This window comes from Denticeps clupeoides, chromosome 1 (assembly GCF_900700375.1).
Source record: "Denticeps clupeoides chromosome 1, fDenClu1.1, whole genome shotgun sequence".
In the NCBI taxonomy this organism is placed as follows: Eukaryota; Metazoa; Chordata; class Actinopteri; order Clupeiformes; family Denticipitidae; genus Denticeps; species Denticeps clupeoides.
This window is the reverse complement of record NC_041707.1, coordinates 25,606,294-25,625,100: the sequence shown is the minus strand read 5'-3', so window position 1 is coordinate 25,625,100 and position 18,807 is coordinate 25,606,294. Positions and strand designations below refer to the sequence as shown.

At 45.1% G+C, this 18,807-nt stretch overlaps 1 protein-coding gene across 1 annotated transcript in view; it reads right to left on the bottom strand.

The window, feature by feature from the left end:
• The window catches only part of LOC114786953 (neurexin-2-like), a 384,882-nt gene that overhangs the window by 122,052 nt on the left and 244,023 nt on the right, over window positions 1-18,807 (bottom strand). The window contains exon 7 of the mRNA XM_028974592.1: window positions 9,016-9,039. Coding sequence (XP_028830425.1) covers window positions 9,016-9,039 — 24 coding nt within the window. The remainder of the gene's footprint in view (window positions 1-9,015; window positions 9,040-18,807) is intronic.

Here is an 18,807-nt window from a genome sequence, read left to right as displayed (position 1 = left end):
CAACATTTAAGAACATTAGCCAAAAAAGGAATTAGAAAGGCTGAGCAAACCTCTAATTTTATATTAAGAACAGAACTAACAATCAATGGTCAATGGTTTAGAGTGCATGACTACTTTTAATTAACTAACAGCACTGCAGAACACAACTGCAGCCCAGGATGTGGTAAACCTGATTAAATAAGAACATGAGCGCCTTTAAAATCCCATGCTGATCTAACATCTATTATCAGGAAAGGTAAGCATAAGCCCGCAGAGAATAGGGGGTGTGTTCTTCTAATAGCAATGTGTCTGCTATTTCTTGCTCTCTAACCATAACAATACAATTTGTAGTGTAGACCATACAGATGGGTTCAGTCTTACTTTGATGACAAATGATGATAAACGTAACAGTGAAAAAAATATTTGCAAAGAGATTCAGTCAATTAATCACACATATTTTCTCTCGTGCTCTTTATAACCTGAGAAAATATAGCTTTTGCTTCAATGAGGATCTACTGTGTTAAGTCTACATAAATATTGTGACAACAACACAATTCTTATCTATTTGGCTCTATACACCACCACGATTGATTTCAAATTAAAGGAAATAGAGGTGCTGACTTTGTTTTTTTACATCCAAATCAGGTGAATAGTTTGCATATGTGCCTCTCACTTTTTTGCCCCACAAATGACTGCTCAGCTATTCCATGGGCAGGTGTAATTCTTCATTGTACCATTAACAAGGAGCAAATAAAATATAAAGTTTCTTGTATGCTTTTTGAATTTGGATGACCGAATAGTTTTTTCCCTGTTTTAAAAAAAGAAAAACTCTTCACAACAACTGGCAAGATCAAGAACAAGAAGACATCACCAGAGAAAATACAGAGGGTTTACCACAATATATAAGCCATTGGTGAGCCTCAAAAACACGATGCCCAGATTACACTTCTGGAACAACCTTCTAGAACAGTTGATACAAAGATCAATTTGTACCAGTATAATGGGAAGAGAAGAGTATGGAGCAAAAAAAGGAACTGCACATGATCAAAAACGTACCCTCTCATGAGTGATGTAGGTGTTAGTGTTGTAGTCAAGACCACTTAAATCGAGACAAAGATATTGCTGAGACCGGAGGGTATCAAGACCAAGACACTGCTGAGAATTGAGTGTACCAAGACCAAGACCAAATTTGGTGGAGACCAAGACCAGGAGCAAAAACAGACAAGGTGTAACATTCGTGCCACCTCTGCTACGCCCCCAGTGGTTGAACTCTCCCGTGTATTAGTGTGTTCTCCCGGGGCTCAATAGCACCCTGATTATTCCCACCTGTTCTTCATCACAGGAAAGTGGTGGTAATCACGGGTGCTTAGCGGGATAATGACTTCTGATCAGTGATTGGTTAGTTTAGCGGTAATGGGTCTGTCCCCTCCTCTTTATAACCAGCCGGTCCCTTTAGTGCTTCATTCGGTCTCCCTTACACAACCTGAGTTTATCTCCGCACCACATGCTGTCCTTAACGGCAACGACCGTGAACCCCACGGTAGGACTGGAAGTCTACTCTCCCCTCTGGGCTCGCTACAGCTCCGCCACGCCGAAGCTCCTGGGGTCTCCCCTTCTCTCCTGCTCTCTCGCTCTCTCCGTGTGTGTTTGTATCCTGCATTCTCTGTGCAGAATTCCCGTATGCTGTTTATCCCAGGCGACGTACCAGTGTGTGAGTGGCGCAACAAGTAAAGACGTTCACGCTGTGTATGGAGGGCACGGGTTCGAATCAAGCGCATGGCAATAAAGCACACACGGTTTTAAGCTAAGGCAAGGAATGCGGAGACGCGGGTTTGAGGCCTGTGCAAGACAAAGGTGATCTTCGGCTCTCACGGCTGAGGGCCTCGCTGAAGATCCCGCAATACGACCTCTAGAGGAGAGGCGTGGTACTACGATCAAGGACATTTCAGTTATTTCATTTCAACTTCCATGAGTTTCAATAAAATACTAATTTCTTATTTCAACCTGCATCCTCCATTTATCACCAGAGCTAGAGGGGAACGTGACAGAAGACCGAACCAGAACGAGAGATGATGGACGCATCCCACATCCCTCTGCCGACAGAAGAACCCCCCCAGCTGCTTCCTATCCTTCACTGCCATGAAACACAGCTGAACCAGGTCTCTGAGGTACTCCAGTGGTCTTCAACCACCCGGACCAGTCAGTGCCTCCTGCCGCTCAGGCAGGGCAACACCTCTGTGGCAGACTACTCAATTGAATTGAGGTACTCCAGTGGTCTTCAACCACCCGGACCAGTCAGTGCCTCCTGCCGCTCAGGCAGGGCAACACCTCTGTGGCAGACTACTCAATTGAATTGCGGATCCTTGCAGCGGACAGTGGCTGGAATGAGCCTGCGCTCATTACAGTGTTCTGGAACGGTTTGAGCCAAGACTTACAGACCGAACAAGCCTGCCGCGATCTAGGGCTGGATGCCATTAAGTTAGACAAGCATCTGCGCGGGACTACTTCCACTACTTTTTCCAAACGCGTTCGTCCTCGGATCCAGTCCGATCCAGACTCCTGCCCCTGGTCCAGGGAGTGCGGAAGCCGCCCAGGAACCCATGCAGCTGGGGTCCACACGATTGTCGGCGGAGGAGAAGCGGAGACGCCAAGAGCTAAGACTTTGTCTCTACTGCGCGGACCCATTTTCTTAGCTGGGTGCCCGCACCTTCGAGTTCCAGAAGGGCCTATTATTAGAGTATCCACCACATCCTACCAATTCAGTTCTCAGTTTTTTGTTTCTGGTGTCATTTCATCTCTTTATCCCTGGTCTCGGTTCTCTTGATATCCCGGGTGGAGTTGCCACGCCCGATCACCATTCGTGCCCTGGATGGTCACCCCGTCAGTAATGCACCAGTCATGCACAAATCTGAATTGGTCACTCTTTCTATTCCCCCTCACCATTCTGAATCCCTAGTAGATATCCTGGTCTACTCGCCTACTGAGTACGACCACATCAGACATGTCCGTCTCGTCCTTCGTCGCCTGCTCCAAAATGGGTTGTATGCCAAGGCCGAGAAGTGTGAATTCCACAAGCGGAAAGTAGCATTTCTCGGCTATAACATCGGGACGGCGAGTGTTCGCATGGATGATCATAAGTTACGGGCTGTTTCTGAGTGGCCGGAGCCCACAACAGTAAAGGAATTGCAGTGGTTCTTGGGGTTCGCTAACTTTTACCGTAGGTTCATCCGGGGATTCAGTTCTGTGGCAGCACCCCTCACCGACCTCCTTAAAGGGAAGCCCAAAATTATCCGATTTTCCCCAAGGGCCACCAAGGCGTTTGAGGAGCTTAAGACACTCTTCACCACAACTCCAATTCTTAAGCTTCCCGACCCCGCTATGCCTTTCGTGGTGAAAGTAGATGCTTCCCAGGTTGGATTAGGGGGGGTGTTGTCACAGAGCCATGGGTCCCCAGGTAGGTTACATCCCTGCGCCTTTTTCTCGAGGAAGCTGTCGGAGGCAGAGAGAAACTATGACATTGGAATCGCAAATTGCTCGCTGTAAAAGCTGCGTTAGAGGAGTGGCGTCATTGGTTGGAGGGGGCAAGATACCCCTTTACTGTATTGACCAATTATAAGAACCTCCAGTACATCCAGCAGGCTAAGCGGCTAAATTCACGTCAGGCCCGGTGGGCACTCTATTTTGCCCAGTTCAACTTTGCTATTACATACCACCCAGGTTCCAAGAATGACAAGGCTGATGCCCTGTCGCGGTACTTCCCTGCACCACCTACCATTGAGGGAGATGAGCCCATTCTGCCTCCGTATCTCGTGGTGGCACCGGTATTGTGGGATTTCGACCAGGAGATTTCCCGAGTGTCACAGGGTCTCCCTGTGCCTCGGGGATGCCCTCCTGGCTGGACCTACGTGCCGGTGTCACTGCGGGAGCGGTGTGTATTCCGGGTGTACGCCATATGAATTCTAAAGTATTTTGGGCATTAATATCTTCCCAAAATTTCAGCCAAATGCTTCAGAACACATTGTACGACACTTCACAGTTTACATGGACAATGACCCAAGAACAAGCAGGAGCTGAAGATAGCTGCAGACAGCCAACAAAGCATCACCAGGCATTTAACCCAATGTTGTCAGGAGCAGGGAACAATGGACCCAAGCTTGACTGGACTCAAACAAATAGGAAATGATTCTATCAAAAAAGGATTGAGGTCCAAAAATGTACACAGGGAATCGCCGGATTTCATGCGAATCATAGGTTTTACAATTATTTTTTGGAGAACATGTAATGAATTGCACCAATCTGAAAAAAAAAAAAAGAGTGCAGGTATAGTAAGACAGTGCAGATAAGTTAAGGGCATAACAAATGGTAAGGACAGACAGGAGTGGTGAACTGCGGGTGTGACAGTAAGCCAATCACTCACCCCCCAATAGCACACCAAGGCACAAGACTAGATCTGGCAGTAGAAGACTGGAATTAGAACACACAAGAGCAACAGAGGATGGTGCCAGAGCAGGCGACAGCAGACACAGGACTCCTGTAGACCCAACCTGGGAGTCGTGAAGGTTGGGAGCAACCCTTTGACTGGGGGCCACCTGTGGTTTTGGGCTGTAACCCAGTGCTCCTGTCTCATTGAGGATCCAGAATGACAAGCCCACACTGCTCTCCTTGTTGGTCCAGAACTTTACCCTGTCTTTAATGAGACAGAGTAAGCAAGAGAGGAGAAAGACAGGTTTGCCGGTGATGGACAAGGAGCCGGAAGAGGTAGAGGCTCCAAGGCAAACAGAGGAACTGTTTGAGAACGCTGTGGTATACAGAAGGGGTGAAACCTCAAGAGCTGCCAACAAACAGAGGGACCAACTGAGTCACCAGCAGTGTCACAGACAGAGACTTGCAGGGGTGCCAGGGCAGGCAGAGCCTCAGGCAAGTAATTAGGCAGGTCCCGGGCAGGAGCAGGGTGAAAGACAGGTCAGCCAAAAAGTTGACTGGGTTTCAAGCTGGGCAATGGGTGAGTCCCAATAAGAGTGACATGAGAAGTCACAGACAACTGTCTGTTTAAGGGGAAGGCCACAGCATCATGCAGGCCCAGGAGAATGTGTTGGCCATGCAGGTTCATTGCACAGCTGCGTTACTCGTCTGGCTGGGGCAGCAGAGAGTCCATAAGGACGAGTGTTGGCTGTCCTGTGCTGACAGCTTCGTGGGGGACTGGAATCCTGTCCACTGTCCAGTGGCACCCACTGCTCCCATCAATCTCCAGCATGCCCCGCTGAATGGCTGCTTCTCACCTTGAATGCCATGGGAGATGGGACTATGGGGCCTCGACAATCCGGAAAACCCATCGGGCATGTCGGAACCCTGCACAACATGAAGATAACACTGGCCAAGGACAAGGGGGCTTGCGGCATCCTCCTGGCGAGCTACGTCTCCTTGGATCTAAGTGATGAAGCGTCGGCTGCATCCAAATGTGGTAAGGCTGTTCTGTCATGCTGGTTGGACATGTGGAAGAAGGATATCTGGAATGATGGCTGGACAAGGCAAGGAAGAAGGACATATATGCACGTTACGAAACAGGGGTTTAATACATGGTGAACAGGACAGGGGAAACATCACGTAATGACCCAATGGCAAACAGACACAAACAGGGCAGCTTTATAGAGGCAGACACAGATGAAAACAATCAGGAAACATAATAGCACAGAATGAACATGAAACTCCGGTCCAAGCTCCGGACCCGGAGTAGCCCTTCTGAACTGAATCTTGACAGCTGGTTTACTTGTCCATTAATTGGTTCCATAAAAGTGGGAGGAACATATACAAACTGTTTTAATTCCTACACCATTCACTCTCAAATTAAATCTAAAAGTTGGCGGTTAAAGCACATCCTGATTGTTTCAATTTTGGTGGTTTATAGAGCCAAAAAGATTAGAATTGTGCCAATATCCAAATATGTATGGACCTGATTGTATGACACTCATGGGGAAATTTAAAAAGGCCCTAAGGATTGTTATAATTGTGCTAAAAATCACACAGTCCATTTTAATGAAATCCATTATTACATTGTGCATTTTTGTTTCAAACTCCTACAAGTGACCTCATACAAAAAAGGAAACAGCGGATTTTTTCTTGAAGCAAACATGAAAAGTTAATGCATTTCCATCGTCCATGGCACATTTCCAAAATCAATTCTCTCCAAACACAACAAAACTTACCAAAAACTGGGACACATTGGTCAAAGACATGTTTCATCAGTTTATTACTTTTATCATTCATTACAGTCCTTAACTGTACATTCACTCACCTCTTTGTGAAGACTGTGCCCCCAAGAGGAAATGAACAACAATTTTCTTGTAGACGTTTCCATTCTGCCCTACTTACCCAATCTGATCCTCCTTGCTAAAGAAAATTGTTCATAAACCCGTCAGAACATGAAATACATACATAAGCAGCACATGGTGCACATTTTGCGATAGACATAGTTCTGACGAAGACTCCTCGATGAGGTGGCTGGCAGATGACTGAACCTCTCTCTAAGACAAATGGAGCATTATATTTAGCGCATTCAAAAGAAATATTATTGAATTGACACTGGTCTTAATGTTGTTTCCTGTCTTTGCACATAAGCTATTCTAATAGGATATGTTCGTTTCAGGGGCAGGGTGGGCATGTTTGGGGGGAAAGGGGGCTTTGAGACTAGTCTTAAACTATGAAAAGGAGAGGGGATTAGGAAGGTGCTGCATAGTGTGCTTGTCTTGTTAAGGGTTAGAATTCAGTTAGGTAGGAGGGTGAACGAAATTGGTTAGTACTTTAGTAAGTAAGGGGTAGTCAGACACAAAAATGGTTGTTAGTACAGTTACAACAAAGGTTTGATTCAAACAGCAGTATTAGTATAATTTTTGGTGAATTTAGTAGAAGAGGACACAACTAAATCCTCTGTATTTTGAATTGAGAACAAGGTCAGATTGGCCTGAATATCTTGTTCAAAAGGCATTATTTGAGTTAGGAAGAAATAAAATGACACACCCAAGCTAATGAGGTGGACACGAGCCATGCACATCAGTGGTTAAAAAAGAATGGGCAAAATGACTGATGATTCAGTAGACTCAGGAAAACAAAATTCTCAGACCAAATGACCTAAGAGAGATCAAAGAAAATGCCCAGATAAAGAAGCTATGGAGGAGGGTCATCAAAAGAAAATTGCAGAGGGCACCACTGCACCAGACACATGGAAAGCCAAAATGTTATGAGGTTAAGGTGGTAGGGATACACACACACAAAAAAAAGCTAAACAAAAGAGAAAACACATCCAAACACACGTGTGCAAACAGGCACACGCACGGCAAACTGCCGGAGTAACCCTCTGAGGAGGCAGAAGACATGCAAAAAAAAACGGTCCAGTCACATAATCACCACAGTTAGATGGAAAGAACAAAGCAAAAACAAAATGATAAGAAGAAATAAATGAGAGGGTTTAGAGATCAGGAAATTCTAAGGTGGAAATTGGGTCATTCACTCTCAACCACGAATGGAGGAGTTTTATATTACAATTCACTAGTATACAGACATTAATGCTTTCAGTTTTTCACAAACCCATACTAAGTATAGTAAATACAGCTAAGTTCTTATAGAAGCCCATACATATGCTCAGGTGTAAGTGTTCAATAGAAAGCTTTTGAATGCAAAAGAAGCAGATTATCTGGTCACTCCTCAATCCAAGTGGACAATGAATACTCCTTTCCTCTCTTATATTTCCTCTTTGTATGAAGTTCAGTTAGGTAATTTTGGAGGTGAGGTCATTATTTGGTTTAGTATGTTAATCTATGTACATCTGGTTGTTGGAGAAAGCGGCATATTAAAATAATGAATATATGTATGTATATTTATATCCAAATATATGCATATACATATATTCCCGATATGTAATCAATTAAATAATAAATGTAAATAATTGAAAATGCATGTAAGGAATTAACATCTGCATGCAGGGTTTTGAGGCCAGTAAAAATAGAGTTAGTGTTAGTGTTAATGGAGACAGTCAATCAGACACAGTCGAGACATTCCAAGAAGTGTCTCAACATAACATGCTGCTGGGATGCTGAGAAGCGGAATCCCATGTTTTAAGGGGAGTCTGGTAACAGGCAGTAAGAAACTACAGAAACTTGACAGAAAGCTTCACATTTTGGCATGTGGGCAAATGTTTGTACATGTTTTTGGGGGCAAAACCCACAAAAAAATTTTAATCTACACATTCTTACATGTCTACAAATCTACATATGGGCTGAAATCAACTGGATACAGTTGTGCGTGTGTGTATTTTTTATGTCCAAAGCATTTCAATTTGTTTCTGCACTTTCATTACTGTTTCTGTTCATCACAGAAATATAAAATTACCTTATGCTTTTCATTAACTGCTTCTTGGTGCCATGAGACTTGCAAACAAGTCAGGATCTAGTGTAGTAATTTAGTGTAGTAATTTGTACTTTGCTATCAGATCTCTTTTATTCAAAGGAACTGTTCTGAAAATGTATTTGAACCAGTTATCTCAATATTATGGTCCTAGAAAAGCCATGGAAAAAGCTGTTTGAATTGCTATGTGACTATGTACCTGGTTCTTACTGCCTGCCACTAGAGTCGTCTGTGACCAAAAAATGCTACTCTATAGATGGAGTCCGCTGTGTACGTTCTCTTCAAGTAAAATGTTATTTTGTGCTAATTAAATGGATTTTTCTAATTTAAAATTGATTCTTTATTTCTTCATACGGATTGAAAAATGACTAAAATTTTTGTAAAATACAAAAAGAATGAATAAACTGTTAGACCTCTTGTTCAAATTCTGGTTAAGCTTTAGAAAGCTGGAGAAGATTCCAAAAAATAAATAAACAAACAAAAAAGGAATAATGTGGATAATTTTTTTTTGCTACCTTGGAATCGAAGGGTGTTGTCAGTAAAAGCAAACAGAACTGAAAGAAGTAAAGGAAAAACCCAGGGCAAACCAAAGTATAAGACAATTAGAATGATATCTACCATATAATGCAGTTTGTTTACCATAGCGTGTCCAATGCCTGCGTGCTTCAGGAGAAAACAGGGAAGGGGAAGAAAAAATAAATAAACAATGACAAACCATGAACTCAATAGAGGACACTTCAACCAAAATTTTTTTTTTTTTTTGTATCGTAGAGCAAATCATCCAAATAAAGAAATAAAGAAAGTATATCAAAAGTATAATTAGTCATTGAAGGGTTGTTAAAAAAGAAAACGCTCAACTGTTAGTAAGTAAGTACGCAAGTTAAATAAAGCAAACAACAGATGACTCACATTCCGTGAATGAGACAGTGTTAGTTGTTTTAACACAAAGGTAAGGAAAACAAAACACACAAAAAAAATATATAAAAAATATACTGGAAGATTCTGAAGCTGTTAGTAAGAAGACACAAAGTTAGCAAATCATCTCCACAAAGAGGGTGTTGGGTGGTGGAAAAGGAGGGGGGGGGGTATTTTGAATGGGAAAAGGGATTGGAGGAAAAGCTGGACTGTATTAGTCATAAATAATGACTGACTAGTTCTATTGATCTGATGCGAGAGAGGCTGGCTATGGTGAGGAGGCCAATCAAGCTGAAGATTCTTTGCATGGCATGATTTCCTGAGCACACAGAGCAAACATTGCTTAATTCAGTATCATGTATGGGAACCAGTTTTGTAATTATGAAAAAGCAAGAAAATAAAGAGGGAAAAAAAAAGAAAAAAAGAGTTCAGATGTTCAGAACATGTTCAGATTTTTTATACAGTGAATCATAATTACAATGCAGATTTAAATAGATTTAAAATGTTGAGAAAGAGAGAGAAGTGAATGCAGTTGATCAGAAGTCTTGTACCTAAAAGAGAAATCAGTGTTACATTTGCATTTGTTTTCTAGCACTTTAATATGGCTAAAACAACACTAAGACCCATGCCTCAGGTAATAACATGTTCTGCATTGAGGTTATGCTGAGCTGCCAACTCAGACACTGATGAATGTAAATGTAAAAAGAAAATACTGCCCAGGATCTGCACATAATTAATATTCTATTAGTGATCACATTCAAATGAATGAGTACAGCACAAGAGCTTCAAACAAGAGGTTTACAGGTCCAGATAATCTACTCAGTTCCAATGTTGATAACTGGGGCATAGCAGGAGAACATAAAATTCATAACAAAACAATTCCTCTGTCTGTCTGAGCTCACTTGCCAATCACAACTAAATTCCAGACTAAATATTTGAGTGTCAATTTGCGATGGCACAAAAAACATATAACATAATTTTATATGGGTTTTATATTAAGCTCTAGGTAAAAATAGTTACTAGGATTTAGCTCAAATTATAGTTTTTTTTTTTTTTTTTCGATTACAGTTTAATAAACGTTCAAGAATTTGAAAGTTTAGATAATTTATATTTATATTTAAATTGCTGAAAGACTCAAAAAGAAAGATGGTATTGAGATTTGTAATCAAATTGAAGCATGAAGTGTGTGAATATCCACAACTCTTACAGGCTACACAGGGTTGATACCAGAAGTGGTTAGAGCAGCTTCTAACTGCCTTTTGTTAGGGATGGCACAGAGGGGCAGGTTAAATTCACATTTCATTTACAGCTGCCGAAGCATTAGGCCCTTAGTGAAGCCTTGATATTTGTTGTGATCTGTGTCTCACCTTATTAATCCAGCTTAGCTGTAACTGATTTACCAGGGACCAAAAATTGCCAATTTTAATACTTTGCAACATAAAACCCCTCATTAATAGTGTGTGAGATTACAAATCTCCTGTCTGATGGGAGCATGCATTACGAACGTGAGAAAAAAAGGGAGAAATCCATTAGCACCTCCTCAACACAGACCAGAGCACACGATTAACAACAATGTGGAGAAGCAAATGAAACCAGTGCTAAAGACTGCTGACATTGCATGCTGTACAGAGCAAGCCATCAATGACGATCCTCAAAGTCCTGAAGCAGATACATCTCAATTGAGATGTATCTGTCATCTGTCACTGGCAGCTCATGGCATAATGTAGCATATACTTGCCATATTTAGAGAGTATTTTCCCAAATGCTGACTAATAAAATGGGACTATATATAGAGAGAATGTTCTGGATAGTGAAGGGTAATAGTGGAAGAAAAAGTGTGCTAAACAGGAGAAAAGAAAAGAGAGAAGGAAAGCAGGGCCGCCTCCAGGAGTCTTGCAGGTATTTAGTTCTGCTTTCATTGCACTCCCCTTTCCTCACATCTGCTCCTAACACCCCAGATTCCAAATGGCTTCTTGTAATCGAAACTGACAGAGTGGCTCCAGGTGAAAATATAAATGTCACTCCAATTAGGGGTGGGGTGGCACTGCACACCACATACGCTGTTAGAGGCTAAAGAGGAAAAAAATGAACCTAAATACTTCAAAATACTCAAATGTCTCGAACCTAGGAGCTACTTTAACTTCTCTCTCAGGCCCAGTCCATGTATTCGATAAGAATCATGTTTCAAGACTAGATCCAAACACATCTATTTTGAATATTTTGATTAGCATTTGCCTAGTTTAATTTAGCATTTGATTAGCATTTGCCTAGTTTAATTTAAAGTAATAATATGTTTACTCATATGTCATGTGAAACAGAATATTGAAATGCATCCTAAACTCCTTGGCATTCAGGGAGCTGCTCTGAATCTGAGTAATGACGACTGCAGTATGGTTCAGTATTACATATAAATGGAGCAAGCATATAGCATACTAATTAGCATGCACACTATCTCAATAGCACAGATCCACATAAATTTACACAAACAACTGCGGACTGTCCCTTCAGCAGTCCAGCATCCAACATGGCTCCAAGTTTTCACAAGCACATACACACACGCACACACAAACACACGTGTGTCTTGGGTCCAGAGAATGTGCTAGTGGCAAAGTACTTATTTATTGTAATGGCTCTCTCAAGCTCCCACCAAGCGAGAGGAAAAATTGTCACTGCCAGCCACCGCCCCTCATCCAGACAGGAGCCAAGACAAAAGCCATCTGGCACATGCAGCTGCTCACAAATACATGCATACACCAAAATATACAACTGTCATGGCCCAAACCTCACCTGGCATTCCAGGCCAGGTTTTCCCAATCTTCTGTGTTTTTCGTGTGCCTGAATACCTTAATTGTTATCACCTGTAGAAATATTCTTAAATGTTTCTAGTGTGTGTGTCAGCATTGTTCACGCCACCCGGTATGTGTTCCTGCACTGTTCCATGTCTTGTCTAGTTAACCCCTGTTTTGTTCCCAAGTTGTGCGTTGGCATCCTACCTGCCCTGCACCGGCCGTGAAAACAACACATAGCAGCACACATATTAGCACGCAATCACAGGAAAATAACACACATACACACATATACATATACACTCAGAAGCACAGTTAGACAGCCATAGACAAAAAAAGACACTCCCAACAAACACATAAGTTACTCCACTGAAGGATTTATCCAGCAGGGTGACAATGCTTCACTGCCTCACTCTTCCCACATTGCAGCCTTGCCGACCTACACTATTCATTACTCCACTAGACACGTCTCCAGGCTACTAGGTGTCAACCGTGGAAACATGGAAAAACAATCCCAGCGAGACAAAGACCGTCAAAAACAAATAACACAGCACAATAAACACACACATACATATGCATGCATACTGGCAGTCACTGAGAGTCATGATTAATTATTCTGCCATGCATTCATTTATAGGGGGCTCCCAGCACCAATGCACCTAACCACAGGTCACACAGCACATGGGAACATAAGAAAAAACGATCCCTGCCCTAACGCACTAATAACCTTGCAATTGCATAGACATGTTTTGTGAACTAGACAACAGAAAAAAAGAACAGATCAGTAAACATTCCCTCTCATTCCAACAGCAGCAGCTCTAAAACAATGTAGCGCTGTTGCTAGGTGACAAATTGCTAGTATGGAAGAAGATGCAAGAACATAAGGCTGGCTAGGGATATTTGATTGGGCAGCTGCTTTGAATTCCATTTACTTTAGAAAAAAAGATGGACATAGACATAGTTGTGGTGTAAAGGGTATTCAAGATTTTACCACTGATTCCTGTGATATTTTGGTTTGTGGAAAACCACTCTGTGACTCTTAGTTTCACACACAGAATGGATGTTTTGATATTCTTTTCATATTTCAAAGTGCACAAGGGAACAAACTAAGAAACTACAAAAATTGTCAGATGTGCAGCATATGAAAAGCATACATCTTCTTTAACACAAACAGATACACAAGGCAACACATCCTTTGTCCTGTTGTTAAATTTACATTTATGGCATTTATCAGACACTCTAATCCAGAGTAGTCACAGGGACAGTCCCACTGGAGCAATTTATGGTTAAGTGCTCAGGGACAAAATGGTAGAAAGTGGGGTTTGAACCTGTGACTCTGTAGTCTTCTGGTTCATAGACGAGTGTGTTACCCACTACCCTACTACCTAGATGTTAGATGAGGTAGATGTTGAAGCATCTAAACTAATTTACTGCAGTTGAGTTTCATGATGTTTAAACCATGAAATGAAAGTCGCACTAAAGAGCGAGACAAATCTGTCTGATCCGACAATTAATCCCTGAGCTAAAATGCACAGGTCCAATTATGCAGTCTGACCGAGAAAGAGTAAGAGAGATAAAATAAATCCTTCATTCATTCACTACAACAGAGGTGCAACACAAACCTCACTACTTAGTATACATTGTGTCGGAGTGTACTTGATTCATGACACATGTAGCATCCTATTATACATTTTTGAGTAGCACCAGAAGCTTTTCCTCATTGACTGTATCATCTGTACATTAAAGTGTTTCATACTAGAATAGAACACAGACACCAAAATTCATACTTTACTGCAGTGTGGACAGTATATGCACACGACACATATACACACATATCCAAATAACTTTGTATCATTTCCACCTCTCACACGGTAAATGGATAGAGATATTATTCATGCAAATCCCATGCAATCTTCTACACCTACTCAATGACACTAGTCTAGTCAAGTCAACATCTACCCTTGCTTACATTTCTCACAGTTGTGTGTCCACAACTGTACTCAATACCCAAACAGTTAAAAAAAAATCATAATGATTATCAATCAAAACACCTCTCTTTAAAGTCCCTTTATGGATGCAATCTCACAGTCCTATGTAGACCTAGGAAATGGATAAAGGACAATGCTCAAAGCTCTGGCGTTTGTCCACACATCAGAATTTTAAAGATATTGGCATGGCTACTGAAAAGCTGAATGTTGAAATACATTTATACTCATTGACATTCAGGGGGCTGCTCTGAATCTGACTAAATGAGGCAAACGCAGTATGGTTAAGCATATACACATGCATATAGCATGCACATTCTCTCAGAGGTACTGACACACACACACACGCACACACATACTTCCAGGTATCAATTCAAAGATGCAAAATCCAGGATTTACTGAAATTAGCAATGACTTGTAAAAACACAAACACAGTAAATGCACTGTAAATACCATTAATATTACATCTACACTCTGCTTCATCTAGCTCAGAATAAATCATATATTTGTCCGACATATATAAATGTCGGAAGCTTAATAAAAACTGAAATGAGCAAACTCAAATATGTCCTGCTTTATTAGGTGTATGCCATTTTAAACTAAAACCAAAACAGATGCTTGTCTCCATAATTACTTCAACACAAGTGGGGGGCACATTCTGTTCTACCCTTAATAAAACACAACTGCTGTACATGTGTAAGAAAAAAAAAAACACGGAGCAGTGTGCATCATTATCTTAAAATAAATCAACCTTAATTTCTCATTCAGTTTATCTGATCAGATAGCTCTGAAGAGATTCAAACAAGAGAAGACCCAGAAGAAACAATTGGTTCAATCTCTCTCTGTGTCTCAGAACATCTGTGCTCTAGCACCCTACATAATCTAAAGAGCACAGGATTCTTATACGAGCATTTCTGTGCGGGTTGCTACCTCGCCGAGAGCGCGATGAGAGGCTTGATGACTTGTGGGCGTTTCGAATGTTACACCACTGCAGGATTCCTGGCTTAGTCTATTAGAAGCTGTTATGAATCCATCCAGTGAAACACACTGCTGGGAACAGCATGTGCTTGGCCTGATGGGAGCTTTATTATCCAATCACCATTTCCCCTGAAGTCTGCTGTGAGCCGTGCAAGAGCGGTGGCATCCCGCCATATCAGACCCCCAAGAGAACTGACAGCTCTGACTTTGCATTTGTCTATGTGAGATGCCAGACTGTTATAGGAGATCAACTGCATTGTAAGACCCACAATGCAGTCATGACTAGCCAGTGAGTGGGCACTGGAAAAGTAATGTAGTAATCTTGTATTGTGTCCCCCATACATTTGATTAATGTCTACAGATTACTTCTTGTACTATTACTGTCAGGATTGCCTGCAGCTGGCCTCCACACCTGACTTTAATCCTGACGCCCCATAAATGCCGGAAGTTTCCGCCCGTTCGGGGTCGCTGGCATTTTCGTGAACTCCATGCACGAACTTGACCTTGTTTAGTGTTATGTGTTTTGAGTTCTGGCAATCGCCACACGCCTACGGGTTAGTTTGTGTTATTTCCCTTTTATTTCCCGTTTTTGGCCACCGCGCCATTGTTTATTTGTGTATTGTTTATTTAATAATAAAACCCCCTTCCCAGCATGTCAGACCTCTGCGCTTCCTTCCCTCGTAAGTCCGTAGTCGTGACAGAATGCCAGCGACCCCCCCAAAAGCGCAGAGGTAAAAAGCAGAGGAGAAGAAACGCCGCGAAGGACTCAGCCCGGCGCGGCGAACGCGGACGCCAGGGGAGAGACGCGCCGCCCGTTCTGGTGGAGCGTTTTCTCCCCGAGAAGCCGTGGTACGCGGCGCCGCGTGATGACGTCACCCCCGGGAAACTCCGCGAAACCCGGAAGCGACAACGTCGGCGGGTGAGTGGGCGGAGCGAGGACGTTGGCGTCGGCAGCAGCGAGGAAGTGACGTGGGCAGCGAGCGCAGAAGATGCGACCCCCACGATCTTCGCCATGTCGAGCCAAGAACTCTGCGCTCTGCTGGCAAGTCTCCCCGTGGACTGGGACGACACGGACGACGACGAGAGCACGGGAGACGAGAGTTTGGCTCCGCCCATCGCGCCAGTCTGCGATCGTCGCAAGGTCCGTGGGGACCCACGTCACTTCCAGGGGGGTGAGAAGCGACAACAACGGCGGCGTCCCTCCAGCGAGGGGATGGACAGCCTCCAGCCCGAATGGCCAGAGTACTGTCCCTGGGAGTTGATCGCACCCTGGGTCCAGGATGTCCGCAGGGTGGACGACCCTCGGAGTCACAGGTGGGAGGACACGGATGACGAAAGCGACAATGACGTGGATTTTCGTTGGGCATTCGGGGCCGGGATGGCTCCACCCAGCGCGCGCGTCCGAGATTGTCGCGACATCCGTGAAGATCCACGTGACTTCCGAGGGTATGAGGTCGACACGGACCAACACGAGGATGACGCCGATTGGGCAGTCGGTGCCGGGATGGCTCCGCCCATCGTGCCCGTCCGTTGCGAGGTCCGTGGAAACCCACGTCAGTCCCAGAGGTGCGACAACAGTGAGGAGGAGGACAGCGATGCGGGCGTAAGCTGGTGGAACAGGGCGACAGGAGGTCGCCAACCAGCAACTGCACTGTCGGAACTGCCTCACAGGGAAGATGCCCTCCCAGTTCCAGTCGCCGACCCGCCTTCCCTCTGCTCGGACGTTCCCCAGCTGAACGGCAGCGCATCACCAGCGCCCCCGCATGCTGGAGAAGACGTCCACCACCCCCCACGCCACACGCCCACCACCATCTCCAGCGACGCTGCCTGGCAGCAGGGAGAGACCGACAGGAGTTTTCGGGACTTCCAGCAGAGACTGAGGGCGGAGTTTGATCGGCCAGAGCCTGAGCCAGGGATCGAACTCTGCCCCTCCACCACATCCAGCGCCAGTCAGGATCCGGGGCAAGAAGACCAAGCACTGGCGGGCGACGAGAAGGTCGCGCCTCCCGAGATTCTGGCTGTGCCCCCTGAGGAGGTCCTGGAGAGCTCAGAGAGGGAACCAGACGACCCTCTCTTCTGTCTGTCTCTGTCTATGTGTGTGTGCGTGGCATATGTGTCCGTATGTCGCCCCCACTTCCCCTCTTTGTGTCCACCAGATGGCGACCCAGCCGCGGAGCCGAACCCCAGGGAGGAGGTTCCTGACCCGAATGTGCTGGTCCAAGGCGAGGTGGACAAGCCCCAAGGTACCCCTAAGTCCAGCCGGGGGGGGTGCTCCCCCAAAGAATTTTTTGGGGGGGTGCAGTTCGGGTTGGGGACTCCTCCTGAGGGGAGGGGAGGTGGGGAAGCGATGGAGCTGGGTCCTCCGGTAGCCAGTGAGGAGGGCGGGCCAGGCATGGGCCTGCGTCTGCCTCCAGAGGGGTGGAGCGCCATAGAGCCCCCAGGTAGGCATGAGGACCCAGCTGGGACAGGCAGGAAGAGGGCCTGCTTGTCCCAACGGACGCAGAAGGGGCTAGCCGGATGGTCTGGCAATGCCCCCCCCTTGGCACCAGGGCCGTGCAGCGAGAGGGGCTGCATAGTCCCAGAAGGCACCAGCCTGGGGTGCCTGGAACAGTCGCCGGAGGCTCTGGGTCAATCTCCCTGCGCGGTGCAGGGGGTGACACAAGAAGTGTCAGAGGGGACGTGTGGAGACAGGACCCACACGTACCCAGATGGATCGGCCCTGATTATTGTGTGCAGGTACGAGAGTCTGGGGCCGCCAAGCGGGACCACGCCGGGGAGCCAGGCCGAGGGTCCGGGGCCGCCAAGCGGGACCACGCCGGGGAGCCAGCCCGAGGCACCGGGGCCGCCACGCCTGACCACGCCGGGGAGCCAGCCCGAGGCACCGGGGCCGCCACGCCTGACCACGCCGGGGAGCCAGCCCGAGGGACCGGGGCCGCCACGCCTGACCACGCCGGGGAGCCAGCCCGAGGGACCGGGGCCGCCACGCCTGACCACGCCGGGGAGCCAGCCCGAGGGACCGGGTCCTCCAAGGGGAGGATACAGCAGGGCAGGAGCCCTGTGGTTGCCGCCGTCCACCCCGCCGCCTCCACTGATGGTACTGTTGGGGCTCCGAGGACGTAGCCCTTGGAGGGGGGGCTCTGTCAGGATTGCCTGCAGCTGGCCTCCACACCTGACTTTAATCCTGACGCCCCATAAATGCCGGAAGTTTCCGCCCGTTCGGGGTCGCTGGCATTTTTGTGAACTCCATGCACGAACTTGACCTTGTTTAGTGTTATGTGTTTTGAGTTCTGGCAATCGCCACACGCCTACGGGTTAGTTTGTGTTATTTCCCTTTTATTTCCCGTTTTTGGCCACCGCGCCATTGTTTATTTGTGTATTGTTTATTTAATAATAAAACCCCCTTCCCAGCATGTCAGACCTCTGCGCTTCCTTCCCTCGTAAGTCCGTAGTCGTGACAATTACAGTACTACTATACATACATTACAAATTTTACATGCAAATTATTAATTTTTTTCAGCCGTTTTCAATGCAAACAGTTAAAGATAGAATTCATAGAACCCATTTCTAAACCAACATGTATTCTAAACTATTGACATTTTTCTATACTTCATGTTTCTGTCCAGTTCATCCCAAATCCGCTAAATGTGGTCTTGCTCCTCTAAAGTTGTGAGTTTGAATCTTGACTTTGATCTTGCACCGTCAGAGCCACCACCACTTACACTTAAATCTTAAATCAGAATAATTGTTCCATTTCCTGCCCCATGAAT